The following is a 14,024-nucleotide window of genomic DNA, read 5'->3' as shown; positions in this document are numbered from 1 at the left end:
AAGAGCCTTAACTCACTTACCAATCACAGTGAACGCACGATGGATAGCCCTCGACCTAGAAACACAGTCAGACCAAGAATCATAAAATACAACGAATTTATTTTTCAGTAAGATCCAGAATGACTGACTGAGTCCATAAACAGCAGAAACGTCATTAAAGAGACCCAGACGAAAAATGATATTCTTATAGGCTACAGGACCAGAAGGTTTTTGAGGTCCAACTCTGATGTTGAATAGTCAGGCCTGGCTAGCCGTCAGTTCTTCTAAAGAAAAATGTTGGATTGTTCCTTCTGTACAAAACTGAGGTAACTATTTCCCTTTGGCACAGAGGCCTTTTGTTTCTTCAGATTATTGCCACAGAGTTACAAGCATGCGATTGTCTAAAAATCACCTCATTCAAAGATGGTAGGCTTGCAAGATGCACATCAAGGGTGCTGCTATACTCGCTACTGGACTACATTTGAGGTGCGTTTGGATCAGCAGCCATTGTCAACTCCAGAAACTCAGCCACACCACCAGGATCGACTGTCTCGGTCACAGCTGCTGTAAATATTTCAGATAGGAGAGGCTCCACTCTCCGACCATAAACTACACCTGTGACGAAATATCATCATTTCTTTTTGTTCTCATCTTTTTCCTTGAGAAATACTCAAGTCTCAATTTTATAACTTTAGGCGCAAATGAAATGCTTGGACTGAGCTCCAACATCATCACCATCCTGCTGTTTTGCATACTAACAACTCCCTGTGTTCTTCTAGTAACATCAAATACCTCTAATCTGAAAATACTGGCCTTTAAAAAAAGGCACTACAGGTTAGTGAAGGGTTTTTTTCACAGTCAGGTTAATATCCATGTAAAGTTGTGATTGCAGTTGGCATGACTGATATACTTTTTACTGGTCCCAGCATAAGGAGCCATCAGTTGGGTTGGCCATGATGTCATCAGTGTTTTCTCCAGAACAAACAAACATACTCTGTGTGAGATTGGTACTTTGTCTCTTTATTTTTATTCTGAATTATAAAGAGAACAAAGTCCGAACTATGACGAAACAATCCTTGTCCAAAACCAGTATGTGCACATATTTGTCCACACCTGAAAAGTGTATCTCAGCCACTGACAGTGTCGTCTCATTGTTCTTTCCGTCTTATACAATTAGACCTAATGGTTCGGCCATATTCAAGACGGTGTTCTCAGCAGCGCTTCCTTCCTGCTGCTCATCAGTTTAACTCAGCCGGTGTCTTCCTGCACTGCCTTTCCTAGCATGTGGAATTATGTCAATACAGCATGTGTGAGCTTTTGTGGAGTATTGTCGATTAGATCAGTCACACAACAGATGTCAGAGATCCTACTTCTGCTAACAATATGCTTAAATCTGTGTGTGTCTCTCTCCAGTGGAGCTAAAGGAGCATCTGCAGAACTTTGTGGATGAGACCAATGCTCAGCACGGCCCGGGGTTCATCAAGGTGGTCCGCCATGATAAGCAGGAAGGACTGATCAGGTCCAGAGTGAGCGGCTGGAGGGCAGCTTCTGCCCCTGTTGTCGCTTTGTTCGACGCACACGTGGAGTTCAACACTGGATGGTGAGCAGCTTTTTTCACTTAAAGCAAGCTCCGTGCAGCTGCTGGCTCACGCTGGCAGCGAGTGTAGTTTTAAGGACATTTGCAGCCAAAGACATTGTGAGGTCCACAAGAGAACCAGATTGTCTCAGCATATAGCACAGGGCCGATGCTAATGGCATATAAATAGCAATAACAACTTTTCAGAATCTCCTCTAAAGAAAGGGATCATGCAGGTGCATTTGCAACACCAGATTTGCACCAATTCAAGCTGAAAATAGTTCCCAACAAATGGACAGTTTACTCCTGCTTTCAAAACTCCACAATGGCTACAAGCTGAAGAAAACAATACGAGTATATAACCATAAGGCATATGGATTTGAAAAATAACGCCACTGAGAAAGGTGGAGACTGCACTCCCTTGATTTGTAGCTTTACTGCAGAAATCAACATGTTCACAGGTTTTATGTCTCCACAGCTAATTTAACCCTTCATAACAGTGTAAACTGGTGTAAACCATAAGTGTATTACAAGCCCAGCCACCCAGCATCATGAACCCTGTTCATTTCAGGTGTTGTCAGGATGGTGTACAAAAGGGTGGCACCTGAAGCTGGAGAAAGAACCCGACACCACCACTGCAGGCCCCGCTAACACCTATAAAGCCTCAAGTCATAATGAGACTCAAATGACTTCTCTTAAAATGTTAATAGGTCCACTCATCGCTTTAATCACACTCTCAGTCCTGATATATGGTGCATGGAGAAACTGAACACTTAATAGATCCTCCTTTTCTTAACAACGTTTAAATTTAGAACACCGGACCACACAACACTGGGGACATCAATCTAAAAGTACTGTAGCAAAATTTAAATAATTATTGCCTTCAGTAACATATGACCAGCTACTCGTACTCCATGCTTTGCTTCCACAGTGAAGTGTGTTAGTTAGTGGTGCTGCAGGCTTAAAGCAATCAATCAGACAGGTTTGTCTCTCTGAAAGAATTCACAAAGGTAACACGTGAACTGGAAACGGCGTTTTACGTAGTTTCTTACTGTATCAAAGAAGCCCACTGTGAAGCCGAGACATCTTATAATGCGTCATCGACGGAGGAAAACAGGATTAACCTCTGAGCCCTGGATTTCTCCATGAATTTCTTTAAAATTTAATGTGAAACATTAGAGAAAAAGAAATCATAGCTTCCCCACACATGTCACAGATATGTCACTGCTCGATTCTCTCCACCTTCATCCAACATGTCCATTAGACCCTCTCCCTACAAGTCTCAGCATTAAATAATGCTTTGATTTTAAATATCATCAACTTATCACTGTTAAGATTATTCAGACCACGGGCCTGTACCTGTGAGGAACCCCTTAACACACAGATGAAGCAAATATCCCAGACTGCCTTCTTTCATGTCGGATCATTAGTTAGAGTTGTCTCTGTAATATCGTAGAGCACCTTGAGGCAACTCTTACTGTGAATTGGTGCTATATAAAAACAATTAAACTGCACTGATTGCACCAGTGTAAACTAAAGAGAATATTATAGGTAATTCCCAGAAAGAAGGCATATTTTTCCTCCTTTTATTGCAGCAGCGGTTGAAGAATTTCAGCACACAATGGAAGAAATAATCTATTTATAAGCTGATTCATGACGGGATCGCTGCATTCCTCCGTCACTCTGACTGCTATAACAAACTTGTGGTGCTGTAACCCATTTTCTCACATATTCATCAGTCAGACAGGTGCAAACCTTCAGTTCCAGAGAGCCACAGAGGCTCTGACATATTTATTTGAATTTTAGGCCAAAAAGTTAATCGTGTGAAAGGCTGGCAGTGAGGTGATTTAATTCCAAAGACCCGGGTGGATAAAAGAGATGAAGTGGTTGAGGTATTCTGCTAAATAAAGGGGTGCTTAATTAAACCTGCAGCGCTCTGGTTACGCACTTTGTCTTTGCTCCGATCAACAAAGAAACACATCTGCAGTGACTACATCACAGAATCACTTAATCCAAGTAGAAATAAGAATCTGCTCAGTGAAACCTGAACTAAATTCTGCTGCGTGAATGTTAACGATAATATCTTTGCTGTGAATATCGACACAACAACGCGCCAGAAAACAAAATAAATAAAGTTAGATTTTTAGCATTTCATACTTTCTTCTTGTAGGCTTTAATAAAAGGTCATTGTGAAAGGAATAATCCTCATGCAGGCTGACATTAAACCAAGACACCTTAAAAGGAATTATAGCAACAACCACAAAGTAAAGGCGTCTGAGGTAGTGGCTCGTCTGCGTGCTCATTCTTGGAAACGTGTTTTTTCTGACAGTGTCGAAGGAAACAAATATTTGCCACAATCATCTTCGTGATGAAAAGGAGAGATCGGTATTTGCATTGTGAAATCTGATTGGTCACATCCCTTCAAAGGAACTCTGAGTCTGAATGCATGTGCAGCTTTTTACGCCTCAGTCTGAAGGCTGACGGGGGGGTTGTTGTCACGGAGAGTGGGCGGGCATCTGTGAACACGATAACGCGAGAAAAAAGGCAACCTAGGATTGTCGAAATGGTACCGCACAGACGTTTTGCACCTTACTGTCAAGTTCAGACGTCACGTTTACTGAATGCAGGTTAATCACATGAATACTATCGTGACAGGACATGTTGTGATTAAGAGATTGTAAAGGTTGTCCTGCAGATTAACTTTAACTTCAGCATAAACATAAAATCCTTTAACTTGTGAGCAGTGTTTGTTGTTTACACTGAAACACCATCTGACCGGCGACATCGAGTGCTGAGACATCTCTGTTCAGTCGTTTCAGTTTGAACCCGAGCGGAACAACATTACAGACATTACTCAAACTGTACATCAAAGAGAAGATCATCACATGAGAGAGTGATGTGTGTGTGTGTGTGTGTGTGTGTGTGTGTGTGTGTGTGTGTGTGTGTGTGTGTGTGTGTGTGTGTGTGTGTGTGTGTGTGGAGGAGGGGTCTAATTGGCTTATAGACTGCTGAGCTGAGTGACCCGACACTCCTCTGTGATCAGGAAGCTCAGGATGTGACAACTGCTTGGCTTTCAGGGCTACATTACTCGTAATATTCCTTCTTTCATGTTTCTTAAAGTGATTAAACTCGCTATCTAAGGACATTAAGACTTCTTGAGGGTCAGAATTGCTGGCATAGCATTGGGTTTTAGTCGTTGCTAATATCCAGCAGTATTCGTGAGCTCGGTTTGCCACCTTAGCACATCAAATGCTTCGGAAAAGAAGGAGCGTAGGTGCACGTCTCTTCAAGGTTCTCTTCATCCACAAACTTTAAAATGTTTTATCAAAACAAAATCAATATAAAAGTTATTATTGACATGTTGTTTCTTTTATTATTTAGAATATCAGAACAGATCACAGTCTTCATTTTATTCATACATACATACTTTCCCAGTTGCTCCATAAGAGACACTTCTGAGACACTTCTGGGCCAAATAAGAGTTTATAAATATTGTAACGATGGTTAAGTGTCACTGGACAGTGACATGTTGGTTTTCTCTGCACACTGTTGTTGTTCCTTTAAGATTCATGTTTGGTTGGGCTGCAGGAAGTAGTGAGGGTGGTGTACAGGAAGGGGTGGGGGGACCTGGTTGTTCTGGGTGTGTGCCAGGCTGAAGAGAGGTGTAGTTCGAGAGCGCTTCCCCCTGAGTTAACAACCCGCTGGCTTATGTGCCGAATAAACGGACAAACTGAGACCCCAACCGTCTGGTTCTTGTGAACGTTACATTGGTGTCAGAAGTGAAGAAAGAAAAAACAACCCCAGAACGCCCGAGACCCTGTTGCCGGCGACGCTTGCCGTTACGAGACGAGGATGTTGCCGGGCAGGATTAAGAAGGAGACGGAGGAGAGGGAGGAGAGGGAGGTTCGTCCGCGCTCGCCCGCCCATGGAGTGAGGGAAACGGCGCTGCGGCTGTCTGCAGAGGCTGGATTTTCTCCAGGTTTGACTAGGCTCGGGAACTGTTCGCACAGCGGCCGCGATTCCGGCGGGAAGGAGTCGACCTCGCTTGGCGCGCCGTCACGTGATGTAAACAAACATGGCGGCGCCCAGCAAGCTGCAGCGAATATAAAAACGCCTAAGTTCAGCGGCAAGACGCCATGGGAAGTGTTTATCGCACAGTTCGAGCTGTTAGCTGTTGCAGCTGGCTGGTCTGAGGAACATAAAGCTCTCCAATTGGCTTTGTGCCTGTGTGAGGATGCAGCTGCATGCCTGCTGCTGCTGACCGAGGAGCAGAGGGGAGATTATAATGCTCTGGTCGGAGCACTTCAGAGGCGCTTCGGGCAGTATAACCAACCAGTGCTGCTGAGGTCGGAGTTCCACAACAGACGCAGATTGCCAGGTGAGCCCCTCCGCATTTTGGCCCATGAAGTCGAGTGCCTTTGCCGGAGGGCGTATGACAGCATGCCACCATCAGTGCAGGCGGAGTTAGCTCGGGACCAGTTCCTGCAGGCCCTGAGCCCTAAAGAGCTCCGCATGCAAACTCAGCTTGCTCGGCCGGCCACACTCAGTGCAGCCCTGGAGCTAGCGTTGGAGAGGGAGATGCTTGCAGGATCCTCTGGGGGCGCTGACGACGCACACGTGGTGAGGGCTGTGTCAGCACCTGTGGAACAGATGGAGACGCCAGCGGGCCTGTGCAGTTTGGTGCAGACAGCTTCGCTGCAGTCGCCTTCCCCTCGGGCTGGCCCACACCGCCGACCTCAGAGCTGCTGGGGATGTGGACAAGTCGGACACCTCATCAGGCAGTGCCCCAAGCTTGCAGCGGTTCAGGGAAACGCCCACGGGCCCGTGTAGGCGGGAGTACACGGGCCTGGGAGAACGACATCCCCACGCCATCGAAATGACTGGAGCCTAAATCCAGTGTAACGTTCACAAGAACCAGACGGTTGGGGTCTCAGTTTGTCCGTTTATTCGGCACATAAGCCAGCGGGTTGTTAACTCAGGGGGAAGCGCTCTCGAACTACACCTCTCTTCAGCCTGGCACCCACACAGAACAACCAGGTCCCCCCACCCCTTCCTGTACACCACCCTCACTACTTCCTGCAGCCCAACCAAACATGAATCTTAAAGGAACAACAACAGTGTGCAGAGAAAACCAACATGTCACTGTCCAGTAACACTTAACCATCGTTACACTGCCCCCCCAGCAATAAGTTCCTCGTCCCCGAGGGAACGACACAGTCTCTGAGGCGGGGCGGTAGCCTACGTTCCCTCCTTGACCTCCTGAGCCCCTGAGGAGGACGCGGAGCTTCGGGGCTTTGGGGTGAAGAGTCCGAGGGGGGGGAACGCAGCCCCGGTCGGGGGCCCCTCTGAGCAGGGTCATGGACGCTCTGTACACGTCCCTCTGGAAAGGAGGGGAGGGACTGTCCTCTGTAGGGGGCCATCCGGTCTCTGTGCAGCGCTACTATCCTCCCCCTAGGAGGCAACTGCACCCTGTAAACAACCTCCCCCACTCGCTCTAGGACGCTGCAAGGCCCCACCCAGCTGCTATCCAGTTTAGGACACCGTCCCTTCTTCCTCTTTGGGCTGTAGACCCACACCAGCTCCCCAGCACGGAAGTGCCTCCCTTTAGTGGTGATGTCGTAATTCCTCTTTTGGCGCAGGCCTGCCTTCGCCAGCTGCTCTCGGGCGTAGGAATGTGCAGAATCCAGCCGGTCCTGCAGCTTCCTTCGTAGTCCCGGCCCGGTGGTGCCTCTGGCGCGTCCGGGGGTTTCCCAAAAGCCAACTCTGCAGGAGTTCTCAGCTCTCTCCCTAACATGAGCAGGGCAGGCGTACATTGGGTGGAGTCCTGCACTGCCGACCTGTAGGCCATGAGGGTAAGGGGAAGATGGTAATCCCAGTCCCGTTGGTGTTCTGAGGTAAGGATGGCTAGCTGCTGGGCCAGCGTCCTGTTAAACCTTTCCACCAGCCCATCGCTTTGGGGGTGAAGTGGGGTGGTGCGGGTTTTCTTAGTCCCAAGGCGTTCACACATGGCAGCAAATACCTTGGACTCAAAGTTACGCCCCTGGTCACTGTGGAGGGTCTCTGCTGTTCCAAAGCGGCTGAACATCCCCTCCACTAATACATCAGCGACCGTCTCAGCCTCCTGATCTGGGATGGCGTATGCTTCCGGCCACTTGGTAAAATAGTCCATGGCCACAAGAACATAGCGGTTTCCTCTGTCTGTGCGAGGAAATGGGCCCATGACGTCCACAGCTACTCGCTCCATTGGGGCTCCTGCTGGTTGCTGCTGAAGCTGAGCCCGGGACTGGTCTTGTGGCCCTTTGTGTGAGGAACATGCATCACAGCTGCGGCAAAAGTCCTCCACATCCCTCCGCTGTTGACCCCAGTAATAGCCCTGGCGGAGGCGGCGAAGAGTCTTGGAGACCCCAAAGTGGCCAGAGCCAGTGCTCCCATGGCAGGCTCCCAGCACAGCTGACCTCAGCGACCTTGGCACCACAACCTGCCACCTCTCCTCCCCCGTGGCAGGATCCTTCCAGGCACACTCCAACACCCCCTCCTTCAGCCTGAGAGCTGCAAACTTGGCCCACAGCCCCCTGGTACAGATGGAAAACCCAGTGACCTCATCCCAAAGGGGTTGCTCCCCCTTCTCCAGCCACTGCAGGACCGGCAGCAGGTCTGTGTCTTGTTCCTGCCGTGCCCTCCACTCCGCTGCATCCACCACCAGAAGAACCCTGCAGGCGAGCTGTGCTGCTCCGTCTATTGTCGTGAGTTCCCGCTCTATTTCCTCTCGCTTCTCACAGTAACGGCAGCCAGCTGCAGCACATGGGCGGCGAGAGAGGGCGTCTGCGTTAGAATGGTGCGTCCCTGCTCTGTGCTCCACGGTGAAATTGAAGGCTTGGAGCTCCTCCAGCCAGCGAGCCACCTGTCCCTCTGGCTCCCTGAAAGACATCAGCCACTGAAGGGCAGCATGATCAGTTCTGACAACAAATGCTGTGCCGCACAGGTAGTATTTAAAGTGTCTCACCCCCGCCACCACAGCCAACAGCTCTCGTCGTGTGACACAGTAGCGCCGCTCGCTCCTGTTCAGGACCCGGCTGAAGTACGCCACCACCTTCTCCCCTTCCGGTCCAACCTGCGACAACACCGCTCCCAGCCCCACATTACTTGCGTCAGTGTCCAGGACAAAAGGCAGGGCGGGGTCAGGGGGGGCAAGGACTGGGGACTCTGTCAGCGATCTGCGGAGGGTGTCGAACGCCTGCTGACAGTCCTGGGTCCAGATGAAGTCACGGTCCTTCTGCAGCAGGTGGAAGAGTGGTGCGGCTATGGAGGAAAAACCCTTCACAAACCTCCTGTAATAAGACGCCAGTCCTAGGAAGCTTTTGAGCTGTTTCTGGTCTGCTGGTGTGGGCCACTCGGTAATGGTGTGAATTTTTTCCTCCAAAGTGCTGATGCCCTCACGACCCAGCTTGTGGCCCAGAAACTCCACCTCCCTCCTCATGAAGTGGCACTTGTCGGGATGCAGCTTCAGGCCTGCAGCCGCCACCCTCTCCAACACTTGTCTCAGGGCATCCAGGGCAGCATCAAAGGAGCTCCCGTGCACTAGAAGATCATCCAGGTAAACCAGACACCGTTGCCGTGGGACGCCAGCCAGCACACTGTCCATGAGCCTCTCGAAGGTCGCAGGAGCGTTGCAAAGGCCAAAACTCAGGACTTTGAACTGCCATAGTCCCCTGTTAGTGCAGAAGGCTGTCTTCGGTCTGGATTCCGGGGACAGTGGCACCTGCCAGTAGCCACTCCGCAGGTCCAGGGTGGAAAACCAGGAGGACCCGGCTACTAAGTCGAGGGACTCATCAATCCTGGGAAGGGGGTAAGAGTCTTTCTTCGTCACTTTGTTGAGTGGTCTGTAGTCCACACAGAAACGCATCCTAGGACTTTTTTTCTTAGGCACCATCACCACCGCGGAGGCCCACGGGCTATCAGATGGTTCTATGATGCCCGCCTTCATCATTTCACACAGCTCCCTGTCTGCAGCCTCCTGATGAGCCAGGGGCAGGCGGCGGGGGCGCACTTTAATAGGCTGGGCATCCCCGGTCTCAATGACGTGCTCTACCAAGTGTGTCAAGCCAACATCACTTTCTTTCAGGGCAAAAATGTCACTAAACTCTTTTAGTACCTGCCATAGACTCTCTTGCTGCTGTGGAGTCAGCCCCTCACAGTTCTTTGACCAGATACTCCTCACTGCTGAGAGCCTCTCCTCCTCCTCCTCCTCCGCTCGCTGTTCTGCTGGCGGGTCTGCAGGGGTCTCTGCGGTGGAGGTGGACGCCACGGCAGATGCTGTGCAGACCGGGGGAGGAATAAGCGGCACCTTCTTCCCATCAGGGAGTACGAGGAGGCCTTTGCCTAAGTCCAGTACACCACCAATGGCTCGTAAAAAATCCAGCCCAAGGATGCAGGCGTCCTGCACGTCAGCCACCCAGGCAGCATAAGACACACCGAGGTCCCCCACCTTGAACTGGAACACTCCCTTCCCTCTCATTGGGGCCAGATCACCGGTCACAGTCTTAAGTTGCACGTTAGTCGGTTGTACAGCAGCTCCGGTTGGGACAATATCGGGTCGGACCAGCGTTGCATTGGATCCCGTGTCCAGCAGGGCCGTACAGGACACCCCCGCAATCGTCACTGGAACATGGCAAAAGCCGCCAACCTGGGTCCAGCCCACAGTGATGGCCGCACCGGGTGGAGGTGGCGGTGGTGTGGGGATGTCGTTCTCCCAGGCCCGTGTACTCCCGCCTACACGGGCCCGTGGGCGTTTCCCTGAACCGCTGCAAGCTTGGGGCACTGCCTGATGAGGTGTCCGACTTGTCCACATCCCCAGCAGCTCTGAGGTCGGCGGTGTGGGCCAGCCCGAGGGGAAGGCGACTGCAGCGAAGCTGTCTGCACCAAACTGCACAGGCCCGCTGGCGTCTCCATCTGTTCCACAGGTGCTGACACAGCCCTCACCACGTGTGCGTCGTCAGCGCCCCCAGAGGATCCTGCAAGCATCTCCCTCTCCAACGCTAGCTCCAGGGCTGCACTGAGTGTGGCCGGCCGAGCAAGCTGAGTTTGCATGCGGAGCTCTTTAGGGCTCAGGGCCTGCAGGAACTGGTCCCGAGCTAACTCCGCCTGCACTGATGGTGGCATGCTGTCATACGCCCTCCGGCAAAGGCACTCGACTTCATGGGCCAAAATGCGGAGGGGCTCACCTGGAAATCTGCGTCTGTTGTGGAACTCCGACCTCAGCAGCACTGGTTGGTTATACTGCCCGAAGCGCCTCTGAAGTGCTCCGACCAGAGCATTATAATCTCCCCTCTGCTCCTCGGTCAGCAGCAGAAGGCATGCAGCTGCATCCTCACACAGGCACAAAGCCAATTGGAGAGCTTTATGTTCCTCAGACCAGCCAGCTGCAACAGCTAACAGCTCGAACTGTGCGATAAACACTTCCCATGGCGTCTTGCCGCTGAACTTAGGCGTTTTTATATTCGCTGCAGCTTGCTGGGCGCCGCCATGTTTGTTTACATCACGTGACGGCGCGCCAAGCGAGGTCGACTCCTTCCCGCCGGAATCGCGGCCGCTGTGCGAACAGTTCCCGAGCCTAGTCAAACCTGGAGAAAATCCAGCCTCGGCAGACAGCCGCAGCGCCGTTTCCCTCACTCCATGGGCGGGCGAGCGCGGACGAACCTCCCTCTCCTCCCTCTCCTCCGTCTCCTTCTTAATCCTGCCCGGCAACATCCTCGTCTCGTAACGGCAAGCGTCGCCGGCAACAGGGTCTCGGGCGTTCTGGGGTTCTTTTTTCTTTCTTCACTTCTGACACCAATGTAACGTTCACAAGAACCAGACGGTTGGGGTCTCAGTTTGTCCGTTTATTCGGCACATAAGCCAGCGGGTTGTTAACTCAGGGGGAAGCGCTCTCGAACTACACCTCTCTTCAGCCTGGCACCCACACAGAACAACCAGGTCCCCCCCCAGGTCCCCCTGTGTCGTTCCCTCGGGGATGAGGAACTTATTGCTGGGGGGGCAGTGTAACGATGGTTAAGTGTTACTGGACAGTGACATGTTGGTTTTCTCTGCACACTGTTGTTGTTCCTTTAAGATTCATGTTTGGTTGGGCTGCAGGAAGTAGTGAGGGTGGTGTACAGGAAGGGGTGGGGGGACCTGGTTGTTCTGGGTGTGTGCCAGGCTGAAGAGAGGTGTAGTTCGAGAGCGCTTCCCCCTGAGTTAACAACCCGCTGGCTTATGTGCCGAATAAACGGACAAACTGAGACCCCAACCGTCTGGTTCTTGTGAACGTTACAATATGTTTCCATAGTGATGACCACTGATGCAGACATCACCTCAGATGCCCAAACCACCTCCATGTGGAGGAGCTGCTCTTCTCTCAAATTATCTGTAAAGCTGAGCTCAGCCGCCCTGCAGAGGAAACTCATTTTGGCCACATTCTTTCGGTCACCAGTCAGAGCTGATGACGATAGGTGAGGGTTACAGCACAGAATGACTGCTAAATTGGAAGCTTTGCCAGTGCTGAGCTCTCTCTTCACCCCAATAGCCTGATACGAGGCCCGCATTAAAGCTGATGCCGCACCAATCCGACTTTTCATCTCCTGCTCCACGTTCCCATCACTTGGGAACAAGATCATGAGGTAATCCTTCACTTGCAGCAACAGAGAGAGAGATTCATTGTTTATCTGGCTGTAAATACTAACAGCATGATAAAAATGCGTTCTGGAAATGTGAAAAAAAAAGAACACAAACGTCTCCGCTTTGCTATCACAAGTACTTAGTCAGTAGCCCAGAATAACCCAATATAAACAAAGGCGATGGTTAAAAATCATTCTCTGTTTGAACACATTTAAACCTAATGTCAAGAGAGAGCCTGAGTCCTCACACAGTTCCTTTCCATTTCCATTCAGCGGTGTCACTTTCTTAGTGATGTCGTATATAAATCATTGATAAACTTTAACTCATGAGGACAACTTTGACCTACGGAGCTTACACCTCAGTGCTCCAGTTACGGCTGCATGACTTGGAAACATGTTTAATTCAGCGGCTAAAATGCAACACTACGCTGCGCGCTTTGAAGATCGGTCCAAAGCCTTTGAAGCTGCTTTCTGAGGGTTTTGATGTTTCTGTGTACAACTGGTTCAAGCTGGAACTTTCATATGCAGCTCACACTGTTGTTGCCAATAGTTTCAAATCAGGCCTCAGATAAAGGATTGATAGAGGAGTCCCTCGGCAGTGAGATGCTCTCGAGGTTCACTGGAGGTTGAGTCTTTCAGAAGCAGAGATGTGGACATGTTACCACTATGTGAATGACTGTGTGAGCAAATAGTTTAGCAACAATATGCTTCAGAGTATTTGTGTGAGGAACTTGGGGATTTCTTCATCTACAGAACCAAATATCACAGAAAGATTCTCACAATCTGCAGAAATCGTGAGACGCTTCAGTCAAACCGTCTCAGGAAATGTGAGAAATGTTGATCGGAATAATTCAGCAAAGAAATTAAATGGGTCTGGCATTGTTTGTGTTTTTTCATGTGTTTAATCACCATCCAGTTGGTTACTAAATGGTTGTGAAAAGACAGCCACATGTCATCTTCACATACACAGACTAGTAACAGACTAGCATTACTAGAACTTCTGCTTTTCTAAGTAGAAAGAACACTTTTAAGCCATTTTCATGTTAATTCTTCATGTCAATATGCTGGACTGTCACAGCCGTCACCTCTCGGCCCTTACTGTCAGCACAGTAAACTGTAGTCTGTTAGCTGAGCAGGATAAGAAGCGTGCTCCATCCTTAGCATTAAAAGAAGAAACGATATCTTTTATTATCAGCACACACATTAGCTTATACACCTGTGAACGCCACAGCAGATCTGCATTCATCTCAGCTCGTCCTCACCAAACCTTCCAGCTTTACATACAAGTCTCTGTAACCCTTTTCCTTTGCCACCTCTCTCCTCTCCTTCCTGTACACCTAACCTTCCAGTACTCCCGTCTGCCTGGTTATCCCACTTTGTCTTTGCTAAACTCTTCCTTTAAATATTTTCCTGCACTTCTTCATTCCAGCACCGAGTCTACTTGTGTGTCCTTTTTGCCGGACGGCAGCCTGCAGTAATTTGTTGTCGTTCTCAGCAAGTCTCACACACGCCTCCTGAGCAATCCCATCCCATTCTTCTATGTTGAGTCTCTCATCTCTTCCAGATTTGATGTTCCTCTGACATGGACCGTGGTCCCCTGTTCTCTCTACAGATTTTCAATGGGATCCTAGTCAGGGCTTCATGCAGGCCAGTACATAACGTTCACTTGGTGTCTGACGCATGCTTAAATGTCCAGATAAGAAAATCCCAAAAAGTCTTTTCATCTTAATGTAGCATCCAGATAAACAGAATCAGCTTCTGGAGGGAGTTCTTCACCAGCACCAGCGTATGTTTTTAGTCGTCGTATTGAACAGGAC

At 50.0% G+C, this 14,024-nt stretch overlaps 1 protein-coding gene across 1 annotated transcript in view; it reads left to right on the top strand.

Moving 5' to 3' along the window:
* galnt18a (UDP-N-acetyl-alpha-D-galactosamine:polypeptide N-acetylgalactosaminyltransferase 18a) overlaps window positions 1-14,024 on the top strand; it is a 197,058-nt gene that overhangs the window by 106,225 nt on the left and 76,809 nt on the right. The window contains exon 4 of the mRNA XM_085360204.1: window positions 1,393-1,579. Coding sequence (XP_085216330.1) covers window positions 1,393-1,579 — 187 coding nt within the window. The remainder of the gene's footprint in view (window positions 1-1,392; window positions 1,580-14,024) is intronic.

Source organism: Diplotaxodon limnothrissa, linkage group LG7 (genome assembly GCF_057381915.1).
Source record: "Diplotaxodon limnothrissa isolate DT_005_m linkage group LG7, D_limnothrissa_male_GT1.1, whole genome shotgun sequence".
NCBI classification, from domain to species: domain Eukaryota; kingdom Metazoa; phylum Chordata; class Actinopteri; order Cichliformes; family Cichlidae; genus Diplotaxodon; species Diplotaxodon limnothrissa.
The sequence above is the reverse complement of the archived record's forward strand: the minus strand, read 5'-3'. Positions and strand labels throughout refer to the sequence as shown.